The sequence below is a fragment of the Poecilia mexicana genome, unplaced genomic scaffold, assembly GCF_051168715.1.
Source record: "Poecilia mexicana isolate PSO_F unplaced genomic scaffold, ASM5116871v1 scaffold_2, whole genome shotgun sequence".
Taxonomy (NCBI): Eukaryota; Metazoa; Chordata; class Actinopteri; order Cyprinodontiformes; family Poeciliidae; genus Poecilia; species Poecilia mexicana.
Genome location: NW_028263371.1, coordinates 22,230,580 through 22,256,457, shown reverse-complemented (window position 1 = coordinate 22,256,457; position 25,878 = coordinate 22,230,580). Strand labels below are relative to the sequence as shown.

At 42.2% G+C, this 25,878-nt stretch overlaps 2 protein-coding genes across 4 annotated transcripts; both read left to right on the top strand.

Annotated features, from left to right (window-relative positions):
• The first annotated feature begins 108 nt into the window (after positions 1 to 108).
• Positions 109 to 9,866, top strand: eif5b (eukaryotic translation initiation factor 5B). 3 transcript variants are annotated; one of them, XM_015011745.2, is made up of 27 exons: positions 112 to 396; positions 2,239 to 2,355; positions 2,431 to 2,494; positions 2,571 to 2,729; positions 2,843 to 3,332; positions 3,400 to 3,527; positions 3,603 to 3,680; positions 3,756 to 3,906; positions 4,015 to 4,107; positions 4,179 to 4,265; positions 4,335 to 4,394; positions 4,487 to 4,510; positions 5,049 to 5,335; positions 5,877 to 5,984; positions 6,107 to 6,217; positions 6,296 to 6,363; positions 6,447 to 6,588; positions 6,666 to 6,797; positions 6,886 to 7,068; positions 7,154 to 7,315; positions 7,698 to 7,829; positions 7,911 to 8,042; positions 8,118 to 8,194; positions 8,275 to 8,439; positions 8,834 to 8,972; positions 9,046 to 9,207; positions 9,285 to 9,866. In XM_015011745.2, the coding sequence occupies exons 1-27, from the start codon at positions 362 to 364 to the stop codon at positions 9,390 to 9,392; spliced, it is 3,594 nt and encodes a 1,197-aa protein (XP_014867231.2). In that variant the 5' UTR covers positions 112 to 361; the 3' UTR covers positions 9,393 to 9,866. The 3 variants fall into 3 exon arrangements, with proteins under 3 accessions (XP_087859862.1, XP_014867231.2, XP_014867232.2); XM_088003736.1 differs by having other exon boundaries at positions 109 to 396; positions 4,179 to 4,394; XM_015011746.2 differs by lacking the exon at positions 4,487 to 4,510 and having other exon boundaries at positions 114 to 396.
• A 2,069-nt stretch (positions 9,867 to 11,935) lies between these two features.
• Positions 11,936 to 24,076, top strand: LOC148160615 (NACHT, LRR and PYD domains-containing protein 3-like). Its single transcript, XM_088003756.1, has 13 exons — positions 11,936 to 12,045; positions 12,375 to 12,481; positions 13,521 to 13,628; positions 15,018 to 15,125; positions 15,655 to 15,762; positions 16,267 to 16,374; positions 16,808 to 16,848; positions 18,504 to 20,292; positions 20,780 to 20,953; positions 21,943 to 22,116; positions 22,746 to 22,922; positions 23,464 to 23,637; positions 23,790 to 24,076. Exons 2-13 carry the CDS (start codon positions 12,402 to 12,404, stop codon positions 23,812 to 23,814), a joined length of 3,066 nt encoding a protein of 1,021 aa, XP_087859882.1. The 5' UTR covers positions 11,936 to 12,045; positions 12,375 to 12,401; the 3' UTR covers positions 23,815 to 24,076.
• Positions 24,077 to 25,878: the final 1,802 nt, after the last annotated feature.

Sequence of the window (25,878 nt, the reverse complement as noted above, 5' to 3'; positions counted from 1 at the left end):
GAAAGACGTAAATATAAAAAGGCGCATGCGCAGCGGTTCATCTCCAAGCCATGTGTCCACCCGGAGGAGCTACAATGAAGATGTGACACTCTGACGTTCGGTCAAGAAAATATAACATTAATTCACTCGTTTACTTTAACTGTTCTGTTAACTAATAATGTAAACTTGGATTATAAACATAAAGAATACGTTGACATATTTCTTGACGAAATGCACTGTGAAACCTCACTAAGATTAAGTTTTTAAAAACAGAGTGAGATATCTCCCCATCGTGTTCTCAATATATAATCTTTGTCCAATGTGAGCCGTCGTGTTCGTCGGCCAGTAGAGAGCCAAGTTTCAGCTGAAGCACAGCGGCACCATGGGGAAGAAACAGAAGAAATCTGGAGAGGACAGGTAGGGATGACATGTCCTACTGTCCATAAACATCTTCCCAGGGTGGGACCGGCCCGAGAGAACTTCCCCACCGTCTTAAATCTCTGAAACGGGCCCGTTCCCCGCTCTTTGAACCGTTAGCTTATCGGCTAAGTGATGCTAACAGATGCTAACCACGAGTCATTGTAGGTGCGTGAGTCCAGGTGAGGCTGCATACAGCCTGGAAGTGGGTTAGGATTAATTACACAACCACGGGGGCTGTGGTGAACTATCTCGTAGTGGCGTAACCGTGAGCCGGGTTCCAGGCCGCAGCTTGAGGCTTACTGAGCGGTGTTATCCAGCGCGGCTAGCCGCGTTAGCTCCCACACAGTCCTGGCTGTAAACAGCTGCCACCAGCCGCACTTCAGTTTAAAGAGGCGAACAGCTGCTTTTATTGTTACACAGGTGAGTTTACCTGGAGATCTGTTCACCGGGCGAGAGTGTGTTTGAACCTTTAGCTGAGGGAAGGAGGATACCTGCCGCACACCTGAGTCTGCTGAGACAGGTGTGTTCCGAGTTCAGCCAACACGTTCACCTGGAATAATCAATAAACAAATAGAAGTTATTACCGTATATGTTCCTACATGCAGGCTAGAAATGAAGACAGATAACCAGGCATGGCGTTACTATGATACCCAGTGGATTATACTGTTGCAACACCTGAACTTTGACCCCCAGTCCCAGAGGAGCTGAAAGGCGGAGGGAGTTCAAACCATCTTTAAATCCATCCTAACAGAAAGGATAATCTCTCAGACTGCAGCGATTCTGAGCAAATAGCCAGACTGATTTAGAGTAGCAGCAAAAGCAAAGGAGCTGGATTAGCAGAGCTCGCTGGATGACAGCTGATGACGTCACCCAGGTCATGTTACTGTGGAGTATCAGCTGCTGTCTGGATATCTAGTTGTTGGCAGTCTTCAGTCAGAGGCCTCTGCAGATTCATTGAAGACTGACTGCTACTGGAGCGTTATCTGTGAAGATATGAATTACAATGTTTAATTTTTCTTTGGGAAAATAAAATATTTGAATTAAATGTTTTAGGCAGAACTCCTTCAGCTCTTTAATCATCGTGTTTTACACTATGCATATTCCCATTTTGGCCTGGTGACACAGTAGAGTTTGCTGGACGATAAATTGTCCCAGAAATTATTGCGATAAACCATATATTCTGGTAATATATTGGTAATGAGATGATAATACAAGAATATGTTCTCAAAAGTCAGTAAACTTTAAATTCTGATGAACATTTGACATTGTAACTGGAAGACGTTTTAAATTATTATTTAAAAATGAATTATAAAGTCTCTGGAAACAAAATGATCCTTATAAAAAAGCCTAGTTAAGACCAAAGAACCAGGCTGAAGAGTTTCATCATCCAGATTAAACTCTTATCTGGATGATGAAAGTCTTCAGCCTGGTTCAGCCAGTAAATGATGCAAAAAGAAATGATTGAACTCATTGTAATTTATCATGTGAATAATAAATTTTTTGCTTATTTACTATTAGTTAAATGTTTAGTCGTCTTATTTCAGGCAGCAACAGGTTGGTCAGGCTGTGTTCCTCTATGATCAGAGAATTAAACCACAGGAGGGTAAACGTTGTAGAAATGTAAAACTTTTAGTTTTCTAGTTTTTCCAGCTGGATGTTGGTGGTAAAACGTGGCGCTGCTAACAGTTAGCGCTGAACGCTCAGAACAAAGTGAGGCTGAGTTCAGGGAGCCGGGTCACAACGAGACTGACGAGTCAGCAGGAGCTCTGATCACCTGACCTCATAGTGTGTGTGTGTGTGCGTGTGTGTTTCTGTTTCTGATGGTGTGTGTGTGACCAGTGCCAAAGATGACGGCGTGGACATCGACGCTCTGGCTGCAGAGATCGAGGGAGCTGGCGCCTCCAAAGAGCAGAAAGGGAAGAAGAAGAAGAAAGCAGCCAAGAGAGAGGACTTTGAGTAGGCCACCATCAGCCAGTCTTCCTCTTCCTTCTGCTGCAGTGCTCTGACCCTTCTCTCTCTCTCTCTCTGTAGTGAGGACGACATCCTGAAGGAGCTGGAGGAGCTTTCTCTGGAGGCTCAGGGAGGAAAGGCCAAGGTACACCTGAACACACCGGAACGCACCTGAACGCATCGTCAACCTCCTCACATTCACTGCCTCTCTCCTGCTGCAGAAAGCAGAAACCACAGAAGAAGTAGACGCTCCAGAGCCTCCAAGACCAGAGAAGAAGAAAACCAGGAAGGGCAAGAAAGGCGGAGCCAGTCCTGAGGATGAGGAGGAGGAAGGTCATGTTGATGGAGACAAGAATGGAGAGCAGAAGGAGAAGAACAAGGCGAGGAAACGTTCAAGTGTTTATCTGATGACATGAGCATCATAACGTCTGGAGTTCAACTTTGGCCTTTTATAGATTAATCCTCATTTATTGTTTATTTGTTGTTTCTGCAGGCGGCTCCTGCCGCGCCGCCCTCCGACTCCGATGACGACGACAGCTCCTCCCGCTCCCGGCTGAAGACCAAGGCCGGGAAGAAAGGAGGAAAGAGACAGTCTGCGTCCGACGAAGAGGAACCCAAGGAGGCGGAGCCAAAGAGAGAGGGAGGGAAGGAGGACGAGTCAGACGACGACGACGAGGAGGTGAGCTCCAGGAGAGAGAGAAAGAAGAAGAGCAAAGGGAAGGGGGCGAAGGTGGAGAGCGACGGCGAGGAGGAGCAGGAGGACGAGGCGGGCGGCTTCAAGATCAAAACAGCGGCGCAGAAGAAGGCAGAGAAGAAGGAGAGGGACAAGAAGAAGAAAGAGGAGGAGAGGATGAAGCAGAAGAAGATGAAAGAGAAGGAGGACACCGTGGAGGCCAAACCAGAACCAGAGAAGAAGACGACAGAGGCAGCGGCGCCACCTGCTGCTGTGGAGGAACAGGAAGGGGCGGAGCCAGCAGCAGAGGGTACGATGTCACCAAGTGAGTGTTTATCCGTCTGGAAGCAAAGCGATGACTTCCTGTTCTTCTGCAGACGAGAACGAAGGAGACAAGAAGAAGAAGGACAAGAAGAAGAAGAAAGGAGAGAAGGAGGAGAAGAAGAAGGGTCCCAGCAAGGCCACGGTGAAGGCCATGCAGGAGGCGCTGGCCAAGATGAAGGAGGTGGGAGGCTGACTGGGGCATGCTGGGAAACGTAGTCCTGCTGAGAGGCTGGAGTCTGACTGTGACTGTCTGCAGGAGGAGGAGCGAGCGCGAAGGGAGGAGGAGGAGCGGCTGAAGAGGCTGGAGGAGCTGGAGAAGCAGAGGCAGGAGCAGGTAGGCAGAGTCTTCTTCTACTGCTGCAAAACGCGCTGCTCACTCAACCCAACTCACCCCCAACTCACTCTGCAGGAGCGGCTGGAGCAGGAGCGCAGGGAGAAGAAGAAGCAGAAGGAGAAAGAGAGGAAGGAGCGACTGAAGAAGGAGGGCAAGCTGCTGACCAAGGCCCAGAGGGAGGCGCGGGCGAGAGCCGAGGCCACGCTCAAGCTGCTGCAGGCGCAGGGTGAGGGGGCGGGGCCTGATGGAGGGGCGGGGCCTGTCGTAGGGGGCATGGCCTGTTTGAGGGGGTGTGTCCTCTCCTCCTTCAGTGGTGTCTGATTGGTCTGTTCAGGCGTTGAGGTGCCATCCAAAGACAGCGTGCCAAAGAAGAAACCAATTTATGGAGACAAGAGGAAGAAGAAACCCAGCGTCCAATCACCTGAAGGTACTCTTCCTCCTCCTCCTCTTCATCCTCTTCTTCCTCCTCTTCCTCTAAATCTTGTTTTGTTCTGTCAGAAACATCGGAGGTCACGTCGCTGGTCTCGGAGACCCCGGAGCCCGTTACCATGGAGACAGAGAGCGAGCCGCCGGCTGCAGAGCCAGGTGAGTGGAGCTGGCGGAGGGCGGCAGGCGGAGGCCGAGCAGCCGCTAACCGCTGGTGTTTCTGTGCAGAGGCGAAGGCGGACGCCGACCTGGACGACTGGGAGGCCATGGCCAGCGACGAGGAGAAAGGTGAGAGGTCACTGAGGTCAGAGGTCACTGCTTCCTGCTGTACGGGAGAGCAGCAGCTGATCCGTTTCTTCCTTTTATTCATGAACAAACAGAGAGGAAGAGAAGACGAGCAGCAGGTACTTCTCCTTGTGGTGCTTTGACTAGGCCGCTGCTCGGTGTGCGTTTGATTCCTTAAACTAGAGATTAAATCCTCTAACAGCCTGACGGTTTATTACTGACCGCATCACAGCTCCTTCCTTACCCTCTTCATCTGATCTCATTTTACACTTTTATTTGTTTTTTACTGTTTTTAAAGTTAAATTAATTAGTTTCAAATAACTGCCTTGTTTTATTTTTCTATTTTGATTTTTTTACTTGCAGCTACATTCAGTCTTTTTGAAATTTATTATAAATTTTTTTAAACAGTTTTATTTAATCTTAACATTTAGCTTTATTTTGACTTATTATTTATAGTTACTTATTTCATATTTTCTATAATTTATTTTTAATTCCTAGATTTTCTCTGTTATTGTAGTTAGTATTTTTAAAGTAGAGTAGTGTTTATTTAGCTCTGTGCTGCAGTAGAGTGTAAAGCATGTTTGGTTTGTTGATGTCGGCCATCTTGGTTCAGTTCTTTTACCCAACTGTTTGATTCGTGTGGCGACTGTTCACCAGAGCTGAAGAAAGTTCACATCGAGGTCAAAGAGGAGACGCCGGCTCCTCGTCAGCCCGCTGCCAGTGAGGAGGAGGAGGAAGACGAGGAAGATGAGGAGGACGACGACGAGGATGAAGAGGAGGAGGAGGAGGAAAGCGAGGAAGAAGCTGAGGCGGAGAAAGAAAGCGCTCCAGTGAGTCACGGGAAGAGGAGACCGGTGAGCGAAGACGAGAGCAGCGAGAGCGACGATGATGACGGCAGGACGAAGGAGGAGCGGCTGTATGACCGAGCCAGGAAGAGGATAGAGGTGAGCTCCAGCAGCAGTCAGCGTTCCTACGGGGCTGGAGTTCCAGTCAGACGTTTCATGGTTTGGTGATGAAGTTTTTAAAAGCTTAAATATGGGAAACATCCACAGTCTAAGCCAGATGGTAAAGAAACAACCATGATTTTTTTCCATCCGTCTGAAGTTAAGTCAGATGTAACTTTTGTTATTTCACGTTAGTTAATAAAATTATTCCTATTTGCTAAATACCAGAAAACTTAGTGATAATATTTTTTAGACATTTATTTGTAACTTTTTCAGCCCAGTCAGGTGTGAGAGAGGCATTTCAAACATTTTATCTTTTAGTTTTTTTGTGCCTGCTGTAGAATGTAGAATACTACCACAAGACATTAATATTAACAGTAACAAATTATATCATATAACCGTGAATTTAAGCTGTCTATTTTAGTTCATTTGTGTAATTTTGGTGTTGGAAAATTTAGAAAACTTCAAGTGATTTCAATGTACTGTGGGAAAAGTGAGCATAGTGAGAGCTCCTCTCAGTTTGGCCTATCTTTGGGAACAGAAACGACGAGCGGAGAACCTGAAGAACACGGACCCAGACCGGCTCCGAGCGCCGGTGGTGTGTGTGCTGGGACACGTGGACACGGGGAAGACAAAGATCCTGGACAAGGTGACGCTGCTGCCCCCTGCTGGTGGTGTCCCTCCCTGTTTGAGACAGAAGTTTTGGTGTTTTTGTATTTTTAGTGGTTTTATTGTTCTAGTTTTTTTAGTTTTTGTGTTTTTCGTGTGCAGCTGCGTCACACACACGTCCAGGACGGCGAGGCCGGAGGAATCACCCAGCAGATCGGCGCCACCAACGTCCCCAAGGAGACCATCGAGGAGCAGACCAAGATGGTTAAAAATGTACGACCTCTCACTCTGTGCTGGATTCAGTGGTGGTTTGCAGCTTGTTGAGCTCTGTGTGTGTTTGTGTGTGTGTAGTTTGACAGGGAGAACATCAGGATCCCTGGAATGCTGATCATCGACACCCCAGGACACGAGTCCTTCAGGTACAGCCTGTCCTCTGTCCTTTGTCTGTCCCCAGTCTGCCCCCAGCCTGTCCTCTGTCCTCAGTGTCTCTGTGTCCCTGCAGTAACCTGAGGAACAGAGGCAGCTCTCTGTGTGACATCGCCATCCTGGTGGTGGACATCATGCATGGCTTGGAGCCTCAGACCATCGAGTCCATCAACCTGCTGAAGGAGAAGAAGTGTCCCTTCATCGTGGCCCTCAACAAGGTCTCTTCCTTCTCCTCTTCTTCCTCCTCTTCCTCTTCTTCATCTCCTCCTCCTCTGACTCCTCCTCCTCTGAGCAGATCGACCGGCTCTACGACTGGAAGAAGAGTCCTGATACGGACGTGGTCGCCACGCTGAAGAAGCAGAAGAAGAACACAAAGGACGAGTTCGACGAGAGGACCAAGGCCATCATCGTGGAGTTTGCCCAGCAGGTGATGAGCAGCCAATCACAGCTCTGCTCCCATCAGCCATTCACAGCTCTGCTTCCTCCCAGACTGACTGCTTCCTGTCTGTCCCCAGAGTCTGAACGCGGCGCTGTTCTTCGAGAACAAAGACCCGCGGACGTTCGTGTCTCTGGTTCCCACGTCGGCCCACAGTGGGGACGGGATGGGGAACCTTATCGCCCTGCTGGTGGAGCTGACCCAGAGCATGCTGGCCCGCCGCCTGGCGCACTGCGACGAGCTGAGGGCGCAGGTCATGGAGGTGAGGCAGCTGACCCCACCCCCTCTGCCTCCATCATCATCATCATCATCATCATCATAAAGGCAGTGTGTCTGTGTGTGTCCAGGTGAAGGCGCTGCCCGGCATGGGAACCACCATCGACGTCATCCTGATCAACGGCCGCCTGCGGGAGGGAGAGACCATCATCGTTCCCGGGGTGGAGGGGCCCATCGTCACACAGATCAGGGGCCTCCTGCTGCCGCCGCCGCTCAAGGAGCTGAGGGTCAAGGTCAGCAAGACAAACTACCAACCTGATTTATTATTATTTGTCTTCCTATTTTTTTCCGGTTTTATTCAGTTTTAATGTTTTTTTTTTTTGTTTTGTTTTTTTGTCTCCCAAAACCTGGAATAAGTTTTTCTTTTCCTTTTTTCTCTTTTTAAATTTTCTTTCCTCTAAAACTGGAATTACGTCGTACTGAGTGACCAATATTGTGATCATGTAGATCCCTGTGTTTGGTTTATGGATTCATTGATCCAGTTTCAGTGAATAAAAGAAGAATCAAATTTTGGGGGGGTTAATGTTGATAATGTTTTTTGTTTTTTTTGTTTATTTCTCTGATGGCTGTGATGTCATGAATCATAAATCATATCATTTTGTTGTTTTTGTCCAGAGTCAGTATGAGAAGCACAAGGAAGTGTCGACGTCTCAGGGAGTGAAGATTTTAGGTAAAGACCTGGAAAAGACGCTAGCAGGGCTCCCCCTGCTGGTGGCCCACAAGGACGACGAGATCCCCGTCTTGAAGGTATTGTTGTGGTTTTCCTCTGAGTTCAGTTGTGGATAATGGCTAACGGCTAACTGCTAACGGCTAACATCTGGTGGTCAGGATGAGCTGGTGAAGGAGCTGAAGCAGACGCTGAGCTCCATCAAGCTGGAGGAGAAGGGCGTGTACGTCCAGGCGTCCACGCTGGGCTCCCTGGAGGCGCTGCTGGAGTTCCTCCGGACTTCCAAAGTCCCGGTGAGTAACCGCCACCCCCCTCACCCGTTGCCCCACACAGGAAGTCACCTCCAGCTGACCACGCCTCTTTTCCAGTACGCAGGCATCAACATCGGCCCAGTGCATAAAAAGGACGTGATGAAGGCGTCCACCATGCTGGAGCACGACCCGCAGTATGTGGCACGCCCTGCTGGTACGTTGGCCCGTGTCCAGGCGCCGTCTGACGGCCAGTTGTCCATCCGTCCGTCTGCAGGTACGCCGTGATCCTGGCGTTCGACGTGAAGGTGGAGAGGGAGAGCCAGGAGATGGCCGACAGTCTGGGCGTCCGCATCTTCTCTGCCGAGATCATCTACCACCTGTTTGACGCCTTCACCAAGTACAGAGAGGACTACAAGAAGTCCAAACAAGAAGAGTTCAAGTAGGAAACCTCACCGACACAAACACAGGCAGTCTGAGCTGCTCCAGATCTATAGAAAACCATAAGCAGATGTTTCTATTGTAGTTCATGTTCTATCCACCAGGGGGCAGTGTTGTCACGATTTCATCACAATAAAACAAAAAAAACTGTAGATTTCAGAACAAATTAAATCTAAAAAGCTTTAAGTAATTATGAGTTTATTTCCTGTCGTCATGGTGATTCCATTGACAGTACATCGATACTCATCGATTGGGTTTGGTGGATTGTGATCAGTTTCATCCAGAGCCCTTTAAAGTGTCTTAAAGTCTGCAGTTCTCCAGTAACCTTTGACCTTTAGAGCCTAATGCAGTGTGCCTGGTTGACGCCCCCATGCTGACGCGGTGTTTCTGCCCAGGCACATCGCCGTGTTCCCGGTGAAGCTGCGCGTTCTTCCTCAGTTCATCTTCAACTCCAGAGATCCCATCGTGATGGGCGTGTCGGTGGAGGCGGGGCTTCTGAAGCAGGGGACGCCGCTCTGCGTACCCAGCAAAGGGGTGAGAGGCGCCGGTGTGACCGTTGGTGATGGTTTTGTTTTGCGTTGTGTAACCGATGCGGTGGTGGTTGCAGTTTGTGGAGATCGGCGTGGTAACCAGCATCGAGATGAACCACAAGTCTGTGGACACGGCAAAGAAAGGCCAGGAGATCTGCGTGAAGATCGAGCCCATCCCCGGGGAGTCGCCCAAGATGTACGGCCGCCATTTTGAAGCCACTGACATCATCGTCAGCAAGGTGAGGACACACCCGCTGTTGGGGGAGGAGCTTATTCTTCCTGTTGTCATAACAACGGCTGCTCTGTGTGGGTGCAGATCACGCGGGCGTCCATCGATGCCCTGAAGAACTGGTTCAGAGACGAGATGCAGAAATCTGACTGGCAGCTCATCATGGAGCTGAAGAAAACCTTTGAGATCATCTGAACCGGACCGGATCAGACCAGACCGGAGGAACCGGAGCGGAGCCACAGAAACACCAACCAGCCAGCCAACCAATCAGACGCTTCCTGCAGCCGGAGCGGCGGCGCGGTGACCCGCGGCGCGGTGGAGCGGAGCGGCGTGTCTCTGTGGGCAGCAGCTCCTCACTGTGTGACAGCGATAGCCTAGACTCACTCCAACGTGCCTGTTCTTCAGCATCATCATCATCATCTCTCTTCTTCTTCTTGGCCCTCGCTCTCTGATGTGCTGCCGCCGCTTCCTGCCCCAGGCTCCGCCCGCTTTCCCAGCAGCCTGGAGCTCCGGACGGAGGCGGCGAGCGGCTCTGACTGACACGCTGACGTCTGTTTGTCTTGGCGGCCATGTTGGAAGGCGGGGGGGACAGAAGATTTTAAACCGTTTTTGCTGCAACTGCTGATGTAATAAATTCCCATGATTCTAATAAAAGCTGCAGAATGAGAACTCTTAGTTCTTAGCTCCACCAGTGGACGGGAGCGATCGCTACATCAGAACTTAGGCCTCATTCACACTGCAGGCTAAAGTGACCCAATTCTGATTTATTTATTTTTTTGTTAATGCAACCTGTATCTGATTTTTTCATGACAGTCTGAACAGCACAGGTCGGATTCTTTTCGAATTTGACCCAAATCCTAAACGCATCTGATTTAAATGTGACCTAATGTTCAGGTCGCCTTCATCCGAACTGAATGTCACTGATTCTCAACAAATCTCACTATTCTGCGCCCTGATTTGAGCAAGCGGGAAGACAAAACCATGACGGATTATATGAGGATTAAGTTGTTAATATGCTGCTCCAGTTGGACAACTTCAAATATGTAAGCTAAGCTCCACCATTAGCCTCCATGTTTACTTCTGCAAACACTGAGCACTACTTCTTTTTATGGCGGTTGCCAGAACGCTGACGCTATTGCGCCCTCTGCTGCGCATGCAGGACACTTTCAGGTCGTTTGCTCGTTCACATACAGGTCACATATATTTGGCAGTGTGAACGGCCCCGGCAAAAAGAAAAAATTGGAATTGGGTCCCTTCAGGCTGCAGTGTGAACCTTGCCTAAGTCACCAAACATGTTTCTATCTCCCCTTTTGCACAATCTGTCAGAAAAGCCAAAAACCACCTTAAACGTTTTGAGAAAATCAAGGAGTTGTTTTAAGTTCTGATTTTTTCATCCACCTTTTCTAATGCAATACTTCAAAATGGGCATAAAAATGTTGGATACACAGTGATGGTAAACCATGAATTATTTTGGAAATGCTGATTTTTGCTGAAAAAAGAAAAATTTTGGTTAGAAATAACCTGGACCACAGCCTGAACCTCTGAGAGACGCCTGCCTTATTTTTGTAACTTCATCTCTAGATCTGCCAGGGGTATGAATAATTTTGGGCTGAGGTGTAGGTAGAACCACCACTTCCTGTTATCAGCCTGGATTTATCTGCTGGTTTCTCTGTGTTTGACAATCGAGGATCAATAACACTGAGTTGAGGATTTATGAAGCCAATACTGGACATAAACTGGGAGCCAGTTCAGTACTCAACAGACCAATGACAACCACTGGGTCATGAGACCATTTAAAGTTCTCCACCTTGACCAACCAACAGAGGGCAGTCTTCTGTCAGGAGGAACAGTTTATCACATTTAAATGTCAACAGCATATTTTCATCTAAATATGCTGACAGAAGCAGCATATTCTGCTTCTGTCTGTATATGAACCCAGTTAAATTGAAGATGCGACTTTTGTTGCTATTGCAACAACAGCTCGTCTCTGAACTGCTAACGGATTATTTCCTGGGTTTGAAGCATCCGAGAAGAAATTTACACAGATTATTCTGAAGATGCTGAACTCCAGATTATTATGGAATATTGTTAAGTACAATTTTAGCTGCTGGTATGACCTGCCTCAGTCCTGATCAGGGTTGTCCAAAGTGCGGTCTGGGGGCCATTTGTGGCCCTTAGACTGATTCTGTGCGGCCCCAAACTACAGGTCAGGAATTACGCAACTCTGACCTGTCCATCACAGGCGGTGGATGCAGATGTAGACTTTTTATTTTTAATCAGGGTAAAATTATTATCAACGTAATCTTCCTACAATACAAAAAGTTAAGTACAATACAAAGAATTTATCTTATTACCAAACCTTTACAAGTAAATTACAATTATAGAGTGACTTTTGCTGAAAAGCCAACATTACTACACATAAATAAGCTTTTATTTATTTTATGACCCAAACTCTTATAACTGAGAATAAATTTGTTCAATTGAGCCTAAAATAATTTGAACACTAGATGGCCTTATTTTAACTCAGCAAATGTGCAAAAACTAATTCAGGATATTTATTTAATTGAATGGTCCATGAATGCTCTTGACTATAATTTTGGGATGTTTGGATTCCTGCATCTGATTGAACGTAGAACTAGCCATGGATCAGGCAGGTGAACTCACCTGTTTCCTGTAAATGCAATAGGGTGCAGTCTTGGAGAAGGTGATGATAGATAAAAAGAGTCTCACACCTCCATCAACGTCACTGTTGCACAGTGGCCATGCCTGCCTAATAGGCAGGAAGAAGATCTGGAAGAAACAAGTTCAGACAGGCAGAGCAGAAGGACGAGGCGCTCAGGTAAATCAGGTGAGTTGTTACTTCTCAGAGTCTGAGTACGTTTCGAGGCTTCAGTAGAAGTTCACGGTTTGTTTCTTGTTCTGATCTGAAACTTAAATTGCGTCACTTACACAATACTCGATGCAGGCGGACCAATGACAATTTCAGTTTGAGGACATCAAACTGAAACTGAATGTTTACGGAAAATAAGTAATTTCTTTAAAAGTACTTTCCATTTGAATCCAGGTGATTCCAAACTGAGGCTGAGGAGCAGGTTAAAATGTTTTCTGTCTGAATGTTGGAGTCTTGAACAGAACCATTTGTTTTGACTCTTTAGCTGTGAACTCTCTTCCTGTAAGCCTCTCAGGGTGACTGCAGTCCAGAAAATGGAGGATTTTGAGGAAGAGCAGGAGGACGGAGCCAAACCTTCAGCCTGCAGGAAACAAGCTGGACCCTCAGAACCAGCGTAAGTTCACTTACACACGGGAAGTGGTGCACAGTGTGTTCAGATATGTCAGTGTGATCTCTGCAGAGCTGACCAGCACCAACGGAGCAAGCTGCACTGTGACTTCACTCTGTTCATATTAGGGACTCTCGGTTGAAATCTTCTCTTGATGAGACTGCAAACTTTTTTAGAGATTCCTCAGAGATCAACTCTGTCCAGGGCGCCTCCAGATCTGTCTGCCTTCCTCTAAAGAGAGGCTTTAAAAGCAGAACAAACACTTTTCATTGGCAGTAAGAATTGGTCTAAAATGAAGCTGCTCTTGCAACGTTGACACTCCAACTGTTTCTGTATTTGCTGCAGCTAGAAATCAGACATTCATCCCAGAAGTTAGAAATCTTCATACATTCTTCATCTTGAAGGGAGAGTATGATGTCTTTTACATCCACATAGCCTCATTTTATAGCACAATCAAATAACCTTCAGTTGTTATAAAATGCTATGTATATCAAACATGACTTAAAAGAAATGTTACCTGTAATTTAGCGTCTAGAAACTGGAAAATGTTTTTGATGAGGGAATAACATTATAGTATGATGTGAGACTCTAAAAGTTGACTTTACATGATGCTGGCCCTTTTAATGCATATCTGAACACTTCCAGAATAATCTGTCCTGCTCCAGGAGTGACTGCATCAAGTCACCAACTTGATGCAATCTGCTGGGTTTCTTAAGATAGAAACTTTTTAATTTACTTTGAAACATTAATTGAGCATGCTGCACTGCTTGATAATTAAGACCAAGTTGAATGAATGTGTGATTAAATTGAAATGATTTTTTGTAAAGTGCATTGAGACGACATTTGTTTGTAAATGGCTCTATATAAATAAAGTGAAATGAACAGAAATACTGCGGCGGTTCTCAAGCGGTGGAGCTGTAATCCAAGGAGTATTGCAAACATGAAACTTTATCCTCTGCTTCTGTTTGTGTTCAAAGGTTCTTAAATGTTTTTCTTTGGAGAGTTTTTCACTGATTGAGCTGAATGTGACATGTTTGTCCTGCAGAGGTCAGAGACGGAGGTCAGGGTCTCCAGGATCCAGTTGTCCGTCGATGAAGAGTGACCATTCCAGAGACATCCCTGTAAACTTCAGAAATGAACCTCCAGACACAAAGTAAGAACACTTTGAGCAGATTTAATTATTTCTTTTTAAATGTGGCTCAGATACATGTTTTTGTGGGACATGGGGGAAAATTATTATTTTGTGTTCCTCAGAATAAATTGGCAAATACACCCTGATCTATACAGTCAATTTAAAAATGCACATAAATGCTTATACCTTTAAAGAGCCTTGGTGAAAATGTATTTATACATTCTTGACTCTTTGGTGCAGAAACTGGTTGAAAATTTACCTATTAACTGTACGTTTATGTTTGTGTAATCTATTTTGGTGTTATAAAAAAAGCCCTTTATTATCTATTCTAAAAAAATACTCAACCAAGATGGTTAGATGGCAATATTGCGCAGAGAAAAACACTCTAAAATAGTCTAAATAGACTGGATGTATGTTTTCTTTCTTTCTTTCTTCCTTTCCTTCTTAAGGAATGTTTCCGTCATGTTTATGTTTAGAGGGAATGTTTTGTTGGAACTAATTTGAGACAAATGTTGGCATTCTTGCTTTGTTAGTCACTTTAACACTGCAAAACATTTACACTCTGCAATGTGTATTTAAGAAACTGGACATTCCAGTTGGTAAGCTACTCCTGAACCACACCCATTTCGGCTTATTCCATTTTGTTTTTCATGGTACAATAAATTATGTGCATTGTTCATTTCAATTCAGGCAAAAAGGGACTTGGTCTTTATCTGACAAACAAATGATTTCCAACAAGTTTTTATTGCACAAAAAATATAAAAATAACTTCAGTGAATCTAGTGATCAACAAATCCTGGGAGGATGAGTTTGTCTCTGTGTTTATTTAGGTTTCTGTGTCAGTTGAGTCTCTGTGTTGTCCTGTCTACCCCTTGATTGATCCCAGCTGTATCTTGTTTCTGTGATTACTTCCCTGTGTATTAAATCCCGCCTGTGTCTCTTGTTCCTGATAGGGTTCTCGTTGAGTCTGTCGTTAGTTGTGTTCACACCAGTTGCTACCATCCTGAGCTCCCAGCCTTCTGCTCACCTGTACTGCCTGGATTATTTGTGTATATTCATTATTAAATAAATTATCACTTCTCTCATTTCAACCCGGGTCCACTGCGTCTACCTCACCACCATCAACATCCCACTTCATGACAAATCCAGGTCTAACAAGAAACACAAAGAGAAGTGTCTGCAGCTACGTCTCAGCTCCCTCAACAACTAGTTGCTGACTGCCATTTATTAAGCTCCATCTCTAGAATCGGACTGATTTAAAAGAAAGATCTCAGTTTTACTTGTGTAGATCTTTGGTGTATTTGAAACTTTCTGGCTATCTGCAGCAGTTTGCATCTTCAGAGCTTCTGCAGTGATTTCCATCAGAGCATTTCTCATCGTTTGATCTGAATGTGACATGTTTGTCTTCAGAGGTCAGAGATGGAGGTCAGAGTCTCCAGGATCCAGTTGTCCGTCTATGAAGAGTGACCATTCCAGAGATATCCCTGTAAACTTCAGAAATGAACCTCCAGACACAAAGTAAGAACACTGTTGCTGACTTTGACTAATCTACAGATTATTTTCAAATCTAGATAATGAGACAAATATGACAGATATCAAGTAATGAGTCGGAGGGGTGCAGTCATGTTCCCTTTCATGGCAAGTGTCAGTTGGCACTTGCCTGAACTTTCATGACATATTCAGACTTTTAAATGTTGAAAGCCAAACCTGTAATCTACACCAGCTTCTGTGCTGCTAGAACAGCTGTCTGCAATGTTTAGGGGGTATTTATGAGGGCATTTCATCTTCCAGAAGTGAATTTGTGAGGTTGAATATTGATGGTGGACAAAAAGGCATATCTCTCAATCACCAACTCCAACTCATCACAAAGGTGCCCTACTAGACACCTCCTACTGGGACAAAGCAGATGAGCATCTCTTAAAAAACAGCCACACATTGCCCATGAAACCTTGTAGTCCTCTGCTTCTATTTGTGTTCAAAGGTTCTTAAATGTTTTGTTTGGAGAGTTTTTCACTGATTGAGCTGAATGGGACATGTTTGTCTTCAGAGGCGAGAGATGGAGGTCAGAGTCTCCAGGATCCAGTTGTCCGTCTATGAAGAGTGACCATTCCAGAGACATCCCTGTAAACTTCAGAAATGAACCTCCAGACACAAAGTTAGAACACTTTGAGCAGATTTAATTATTTCTTTTTAAACATGGCTCAGCCACACATTTTTGTGCAAACACACACATACATACATTGCACTACAGTAGTTTCTGATGTGCTATGTTTCTGTTGAGTATAACATCTGTAGCAACTTGTGCAATCTTTGTGGTGGAATACATTTGGAGGATGAGGAGTGGTCATTGTGTAGGACCAGTTCTTCTCTACTTTGTGTCATAAGGATCAAGGCCCCCAAGAAGACGTTGCACAAAGTTAAAGTAATAAGTAACCAAACCTTAAAACCTCCTCCAATCAATACTTATCTAATTTTATTCTATATCCCAATAGAGATCACCTGGTCTATCTTACATTTTTTATCATTTTTATGTCTATCTAGAAAAGCTACAATTTGACCCGAGGCATTCATTCTTGCATGAAACTTTTTGGTTAGAGTTCAAATCTTTGTAGAGGATTTCTCACTGATTCATCTGGTGAAAATAACATTTGTTTTTCAGAGGTCAGACACAGAGAGCAGAGTCTCTAACATCCACCTGTCCATCTATGAAGAGTGACCTCTTCAGAAACACCCCTCCACATGACAATAATGAACCCTCAGACACAGAGTAAGAAAGCATTTACTTCAGTAGATTTAAGTACTTCTTTCTTTTTTTTTACATCCCCAACAATATCATCTTAAGATTGTTACTCTTAATCTTTAACCAACTTTGAATGTCAGTTTCTTTTCGATTTTACTCACTGATGGATGATCAAATAATTAATTCAATATTTTTTAAATTGTAAGTTAAGCTTTCCTTTCTTCATATCTTTGTTTTTGGATGCTACACAGAATCCAAGGTGTAATAAATATGGTTTTATTATTAATAACTTTAAATATAATCAGCTTTGTGTACACTTAAGTAACTAAAATAAGGAAAAACAGAATTCTCAACAAATTTTCCCTGAAAAAAATCTGTCTATGCTATTATTTTAAACTTCAAAAAATCTGAATATTGTGCTTTGACTCAGTGGCTTATGTTAATATTCATGTTTTCAAAGGGTAAAGGAGATTAGTGGTGTTTGCAGCAGTTTTGTACAAGGTAAGACATTTTGGTAACCTGTTTTAATACACATTGTTATAGTAAAAATCAAATCAAAGCAGGTGATGATGATGTTGCTGCTGAGAAGTCGCTACAGTCCCTATGTAGAAGAAGTGGTGGAAGACTGATTATCTTCAGCATGTGGAAGAAGCCATGTTGATACTACAGTGGACAACCTACCTAGGTCGATGTGGTAGTTGAATTGGATTGTCAACATCTCCGATAAGCTGATGGATGTAACTCTTTATACTTCAGAATCTATAATAGTCTGGGGTTGGTGACCAACAGATTTGCTCTGGATCAGTAGGTCAACAGATCCAGAGTTTCTGCTTTAGCAGCTGGAGAAGGTTAACACCGTATTGTGAGCTGAAGTTGGTGAATACCATTTTGATTCTGGTCCAAGGAACAGAGAGCAGTATGCATGGTGTGGGAAAAGTATTTGGTGGTAGAGCAGCTGGGATGGTAAGCCAATGGCAGGGAGTTCAGTGAGGTAGAGAGGGAATAATGGATCTTTCCTATCCATGTGAAACACTTCATTATGATAGGAGTCAGAGTCACCAGGCTATGGTGACTAAAACAAGTACCAGCTATTACTTCTTATTTTGGCACAGAGATGTTTATTTTTAAGTTGTGCAAAATGAATAATCAGGATTTATTCACTTCTAATGGCACTTGTGAAACAGCAGAGATTGACAAAAATGCAAAGCATGTCAACAAAAGCAGAAAAACCATATTGCATACAAAACAAATTTAAATGTTTCAATGGTTGACATTCCATAGGAGGATGTTCCAAAGCCTAAAGGAGATATCAGAATGGTTCTGACCATCGGGCTCCTTCACCTCTAGCCTTCAACCAGGTCCTTGGGACTTTATAATTATACTAGTTACCCAACATACGCAATCCTGGTTGGAAAATGTGTATGGTTTTGTAAGATAGTGAAGTACTAGCCATTTAAAAGCCTGAAAAAAATCAAAATATGAAAATCAACCTTATATAACAATATCTGGTGTAGTGAGGCCAACAAGGGAGATATAGCATCTCCACTTTTTTACCAGTGGAAAAAAGTGTGCATTTTCTGCAGATCTACTTTAAAATGATAATTACCACAACATATGGAGTTTCAGCAGTCTAGCTGTAGAGGAGAGCTGTTGTTGAGGACACTTCACATACTGTAACTGAACTGAGAAGTTTTGATGAGTAGGATTTAAACAATAAATCAAGGTGTACTGAATAGGACAAAGTTAAAATAACAAGTAACTTTGTTAGAGTTATAGAATAAGACTGCATAGCTCCCTGCCTCAGTATTCATCTTAAGGTTATCGGTTTAGTCTAGCGGTCTTCAACACTTGTCCTAGAGATCTACTGTTCTTTAGGTTTTATATATGTCTCTGCTCCAACACAGCTGAATCAAATGACCGAATTACCGCTTCAGTAAGACAACAGTAGAACTTGAGAACTAGGGTTGGATACCTGTAGTTTTGTTCACTGGTGCTCCATTTAGGACTTTCAGGTCATCATGTTTTTTGTACTGCTGATGTTTAACCAAAGAAATAGGTTCTCAGAAAAAGGACTCAAATGATGTGGAACTGGGTCTATTATATATTATCTCAATCAGCATGAATGTTTTCTTTGTCTCATTCATTTTTCAAATCAGATGTTGGTCTGCAGGAAGTTTTGAAAGAACATAAGATCAGTCTGAAGAGGAGATGTGAATGTGTAACTGAAGGAATTGATGAGACAGGAAGTAGAACCCTCCTCAACAAAATCTATACAGAGCTCTACATCACAGAGGGACAGAGTGAAGAGGTTAATACTCAACACGAGGTGAGGCAGTTGGAGAAGGCTACCAAAATGAAGGCCCTTCATGACACACCAATCAGGTGCCATGACATTTTTAAGCTTTTACCTGATCAACATGGCGTCATCAAAGTGGTTCTGACCAAGGGTGTTGCTGGTATTGGAAAAACCTTCTCAGTGCAGAAGTTCACTCTGGACTGGGCCGAGGGCTTGGAGAACCAAGATGTCAGTGTGGTGGTTCTGCTTTCATTCAGGGAGCTGAACTTTATCAAAGATGAGCAATACAGTCTTCTCTCACTGCTCCATGTTTTCCATCCAACACTCCAGAAGCTCCCAGCAGAGCAGCTGGCTAAATGCAAACTGCTCTTCATCTTTGATGGCCTGGATGAAAGCAGACTTTCACTGGACTTCAACAACAGTCAGCTGGTTTCTGACGTCACACAGAAGTCATCAGTCAATGTTCTGCTGACAAACCTCATCAAGGGGAACCTGCTTCCCTCGGCTCTAATCTGGATAACTACCAGACCTGCAGCGGCCAATCAGATCCCTGCTGAGTGTTTTGACAGGTTCACAGAAGTACGAGGCTTCACCGACACCCAGAAAGAGGAGTACTTCAGGAAGAGGTTCAGTGATGAAGAGCTGTCCAGCAAAATCATCTCCCACATCAAGACCTGCAGGAGCCTCCACATCATGTGTGGAATCCCAGTCTTCTGCTGGATCACTGCTACGGTTCTGGAGAAAATGTTGACCTCAGAGCAGAGAGGAGAGCTGCCCAAGACCATGACTGACATGTACTCACACTTCCTGCTGGTCCAGACAAGGAGGAAGAACAAGAAGTACCATGGAGGACATGAGACAAGTCCACAGGAGCTGATGGAGGCTGACAGGGAAGTTCTTCTGAAGCTGGGGAGGCTGGCATTTCAACATATAAAGAAGGGAAACATCTTGTTTTATGAAGAAGACCTGGAGCAGTGTGGTCTGGATGTGACGGAGGCCCTGACTTACTCAGGAGTTTGTACAGAGATCTTCAAAAGAGAGTTTGTAATATTCCAGAAACCAGTTTACTGCTTTGTTCATCTGAGCATCCAGGAGTTTCTGGCTGCAGTCTATATGTTCCACTGTTTCACCACCAGGAACACAGAGGAGATTGAGAGATTCTTGGGTAGAAAATGTAGGAAATTCTCTCTTCAAGATTTCCTGAACATAATGATGGAGAAAGCTTTTAGAAGTAAAACTGGCCACCTGGATCTGTTCATTCGCTTCCTTCATGGTCTCTCTGTGGAGTCCAACCAGAGACTTCTAGGAGGTCTGCTGGGTCAGACAGATATCAGCCCAGAAGCCATTCAGAGAATCATCAACAAGCTGAAGAAGATGAACACTGATAGAATCTCTCCTGACAGAAGCATCAACATCTTCCACTGTCTGATGGAGCTGAATGACCAGTCAGTTTATCAGGAGATTCAAGAATTCATGAAGTCAGAAAACAAATCAAATAAGAAACTCTCAGAGGTTCATTGCTCAGCTCTTGCCCAAATGCTGCAGATGTCAGAGGAGGTTTTGGATGAATTGGACCTGGAGAAGTACAACACATCAAATAAGGGGCGACTGAGACTGATTCCAGCTGTAAGGAATTGCAGAAAGGCTCGGTGAGTCCAAATGTATTAATGAAGTCATCAGTTAGCATAAATCAACAAGTTAGTTATCTAAATTTAAAACACATTATACAATTTTTAAAAAAAATCACCAGCTTAAATAACTGTGACAGAGCCAAAATGTCACAACTAGTAGTCTATAAAATGGGACATATCATGTTTTTCTATCCCTGAACGCAGTGGCGCAACTGCACATTATTCAGGTGGATGCGAAAACAAAAATCATAAAGTGGCTTTTTCTAAGAAAATATATTTTCAAAATATATGCAAAATATATATGCATTATACAGTTGTTTGTATTATTCATATACAAAACAAAGTAAAACAAAAACACTATATGGTCTGGAGCTGGAGAATGAGGCCAGAAATTGATGTAGAAGAGATTTGATCACAGCTTAGTCATAATATGATTCCAGTCTTTTTATCCTACTGCTGAATTGATTTAGAATTGAGTTTCTGTTCTTTTTTTGTCTAATCACAGATTTTTTAACTGTGGACTCTCATGGAATCACTGTGAAATTGTGGCCTCTGCTCTTAAGTCCAACCCTTCCCATCTGACTGAGCTGGATCTGAGCTGGAATGAACTGAAAGACTCTGGAGTAAAGACTCTGTGCACAGGAATGGAGAGTCCAAACTGCAAGCTAGAGATGCTGAGGTCAGTTCATTGACATTGTGGCTTTGCTTTGTTGATCCAAGTTGAATCTTTTGATGATAAACTTATTTAAGTTTTAAAAATGTGTTCTAACATCCTTGGAAAGTATGTGATTAAAAAGGACTTAAAATGTAAGGAAATAATGCTAAGTTTATTCTTTGTTTAAAAAATATTTACTTCATATTTTCTCTGATATTTTTGTTTTATTTTTCATCAAACTTTATTTTTAGGTAATTTTATTTTGGATACTGTTTATATTTATATTTATATTTGTATTTAAACATCTCATTTCTTTAGAAGGATTTAACACATAAGTAAAATTCTTCCATAATTTCAGGAAATTTTAAGAAAAAAATTCTTATTCCGATTTAGGTTTTTGGTGTCCCCAGGTAAGCAGTCACATGTGGAAATCTCTTAATCTTTTCTTTGTGTTGTTATTGGAGGACAAATGAAGATAATAGAAACCAAATAATGGTTCAGATATTCTTTTGGGTGAATTTAGGAAACATTCTTTTATTGTAGGAGGTTTTAGATTAGAGCTCCGAAGATGAATTTTTAAGACTTATAGCTCTCATCTTCAGTTCTTATATAACAAACCTAAGCCTGTTCTTCAGTTGTATATCTGTAATGCAGGATGAGAGTCAGGACGTTTTGGCATTGATTTGCGTAGGATAATTAAACGCTAACTGTTTACTTTATTTTGGTTGCTCCGAGTCATGACAGAAACAATAAATTACATACATTTTTACTCACTTAATAAAATAGATAATTAAGCTAAGTATTCTCTGTTGTAACCTGTCAGATGTAATAAAATATAAAAAGTACCTAACCCTATTAAGCAGTAACTCTATTAACCCAGGCAACATTTATATAAACACTATTGTATTTTGTATCTCTTGAATTAAAAGTTTTTACAGTGTATTGTATTTTTTTATTTTTCTGTCATAGCCTGGTTACTGTTGGGTTCAGCTCACATTCGGTTTTTTATTCAGGTTGGAGCTCTGCAGTTTGTCAGAGATCAGCTGTTCAAATGTGGTCTCAGCCCTGATTTCCAATCCATCTCACCTGACAACACTGAACCTGAGTGAGAACAGCCTGAAAGATGCTGGGGTGAAGGAGCTCTGCCGTTTTCTACAGAGTCCTCATTGCAAAATACACACTCTGAGGTCAGGCATCACATTTTAGATTTTTAAGATTATCATCATTTTAAGGCTGTGTTGATTCTGTGTTATACTACTTGACTTTGAGGATCCCTCAACTTGTAGAGGTTTGCTTCTCTGGGCTGAACCTGGAGAAAGTCCCCAGTATGAGTTGATCCTCATCATGGGAAACTGTTGAGAGGAATTCAACCCACTCTAGAAAAGGAAATGCCATCTCCTGGATTTTACCAGTCAAACATATATAATCAGTTACTGATCTTGTAAAGCTCTGTCATGATTTTAGACTGAAATACTCAAACACAAGATGTTATCATAGCAATCTCTGCATCTATCTCACAGTGCTTAAAGCACGATTTACATTAAATGTTTAATATTACATTATGTTTCATGGTTGCAGAAAACTTAAAACTTTCATTTATGATCATTATTATACAAAAGGTTATACTTCACTCAAACATCTTTCTGACTTTTTTTCTGTAAAACCTGAAAGATTTTGCTGCTCAACAGGAGTTAGTATTGGTGGATGGAGGTCACTAGGTCTTTATGGAAGCAGCAGAATCTTGTCATTAATGTTAATGATCTCTCTTTAACTTGTTGTCTCATAATCTTCATCTCATCTTTTCTTCATTATTCAGATTATGGGGTTGCAGTTTGTCAGAGACCAGCTGTAATTATCTGGCCTCAGCTCTGAAGTCCAACCCGTCCCATGTGACTGAACTGAACCTGAGCTGGAACTACAACCTGAAAGATGCTGGCGTGAAGGAGCTCTGTGGTTTTCTACAGAGTCCACACTGCAAAATAAGGGATCTGAGGTTTGAGACATTTCAGTTTTGCTATAGTGTAATATAAATATCATATTGACATAAAACTAAAGCTATATGACTGATATTGTGCTGATCCAATCTTGGGATGTTCATTGTAAAATCACTTTTCTTTTTCAAAGTCTGGTCCTGAATTTTTTATTCCTTTCTATTTCCTTGCATAATTTACCTTACAATATGAAAAGATATAAAATAGATTTATAATCTATTTTTATGTGGAGTGTATGCATCTTGTCTGTTGACCAAAGATCTCAATTTTGAGCTATTTTTGAACTAAAACTTTGATCTCAGTTTTCAATTTGCTAGACCTTGGTTGAGTTGAATCAATCACTTTAAAAGGGGTGAATATTTAATATATATATTTAGTACATGTTTGAATATAATTCCAATGCTTTTGATGTGGTATTTTCAAAAAAGAATAACTATTTCTCTAAACTTAGAACAGCCTTGGAACAATTGAAGCTCATACTTCTGACAACATTTACCTGAAAAACAAAGTTCATTCATGTCTTCTTTTTTGATAAACATTCAGTTTAAAGGATTGCGGGTTGTCAGAGATCAGCTGTTCTTCTCTGGCCTCCGCTCTCAAGTCCAACCACTCCCATTTGACAGAACTGGACCTGAGTGAGAACTCCTTGAAGGATCCAGATGTGAAACCTCTCTTGAAGCTTGTGAAGAGTCCAGGCTGCAAACTGAAGACTCTGAAGTAAGTCCAGTAGTTGGCAGCAGTGTTGCATAAAACACTCACCCAGTCAGATCAACCAGAACTGTTTGAAACAAAGCTGCAAAAAGTTTGGACACCTCTGAGTTAGGCTACAGCTCAGATTAAATGCCTTTACTCTCCTCTTTTGTCTGCAGATGGAGGTTAATGTCTTTAGAATGAAAAGTCTACAAGCTGTGGCCTGATGATCCAGATGTTGAAGCAGCAGCTGGTCTGAGGAAACTCCTACTGGCTCATCATGATGGAGCTCATGTTTAGTTTTCCCCTTCGGTTTTTCATGCACATATTTAATATAATGAGACTGATGTCTTTAAATACTAAATATAAAATTAAAACTAAGCTGCAGTCATTACAATCCTTCATCTGCATTTGGATATATGTTGATACTAAAATGTAATGTATAATAAAGTTATCTTCAAAAGTATTATTGCTTTTTCCAGAGTATTCATGTACCTGTTTGGATAAACTTTTATAAAGATGTCTCTTTTGAGAGTTGCAGAAGCAACAAGTAAGCAGTACCAAAGCAAACAGTGATACATTTAAAAAACTTGACATAATTAATCTGGCCTTCATGCACTGTTTGCAGGCATACAGTGCCTGCAAACAGTGAGTGGTTGTTGAACTGCTGCTTTGATCTTTATCTTTCCATTTTAATTTACTCGTTCCTGTTTTCCATCTTGTTGCACTTCAGATTACATTTTCTTGTGATAGTATGTGTCTTTTCTCCTGTAGTTGATTCTGATTTTCTTTCACTTCCTCTCAGCTGTTGTCCATCACTTTGTTCTCCTGCGCTTTCCCTCAGCTGCTCCCACTTCTCGCTGATTAGCTCACAATTTAATTCTTCTCTGGATCTTCTGTTTTTCTGCTCCTCTCATCCACGTTATGCAAATATTTCCTATTATTCATCAAACTGCTCATTAGTTCACATCAGCCTCCATCCTGCTGCGTTTGGCTCTTCTATCTGACTCCAACATGACAACAATTCCCCACATTTATTTGGGAAGAACAATGAATTGTGCAGAAAAATTAAACCGAGCAATAAAGTATTTTAACCTGCAGATGAGCTTCAAAACATGCCATTTTAATCAATTGTCTTTCACTTATTCAAGGACAAAAGAGGATCTAAAAAGATTGCATGTTTTTAATCTGTTTTGGTTAACATCGCTCCATGAAACTCAAAGACATAAGTTGAATCTGTTTTTCCTGTCACTTTATTGATTTCAATTCAAAGATGAGCCTTTTATCTTTGATTTATTTGTATTTATTGTTTGCTTTATTTGACAAATTAACTGTTTATTTCTCTGTGATTCTTAAATTAAGTTTGTCTTGTATACCTCACAGTTCAGCTAATGAGTCCAAAACTGGAACCACAAAAACATCTAAAGAAACCTTTTTCTTTTCCTCTATTACAGTTATTATGCTCAACTGTTTTTAGTTTAAATAAAACACCTTCCTCCTTCAGGTCAACGGCCGACTGAAAACAAATGGTATTGAGTTGAAATTTATGGATCATCAATGATCCATAAATAAATAAAATCCACATTTGGAAAATACAGAATCAAAGGTAAATACTATAGAGACAATTTGATTCAATTTCAAGTGAAATTTGTGATTTAATTTCACGTTTGTTTCCTTTGTTCCACTCAGAATATCTGACATCTAAAATATGATTTCACGTTTTAACTGTTTTCTTTTGTTTGTATTTCCCTGTAGAAGAGGTTTGAAATCCTCTGTTGGAGCGCCCTCTGCTGGCGGCAAATGGACACGACAGGACTCTATCAGGCACTGTTTAGGTCATCCAGGTCCAGTTCAGAGTGTTACTGGTTCCCAGTACAAACTGGTGAAGCTGAAGCAGAATTCAAGATCAACATCATTTAGTTTATGAAGTCAGAAAATACTGTTTTATAAATTTATGTATCTTAAAATATCTAAGATATTCATGTTATATGGACAACAGAAAAAAATGGCAAAAAAAAGAAGATATTTAACTAACGCAGGATTTAAAAACAAAATAAAAACATTAATACAAACTCAATATTTTACACAGAACTGAAGCGGCGATTTTGAGTACTAAAATGAACTTTTAAAATAAAATAAATGGTAAAGAGAAACAAGAAAAGTGAAGGTTTGTGAATAATATATATATATATATATATATATATATATATATATATATATATATATATATATATTTTTTTTTTTTTTAACCAAACTTACAGAGGAATA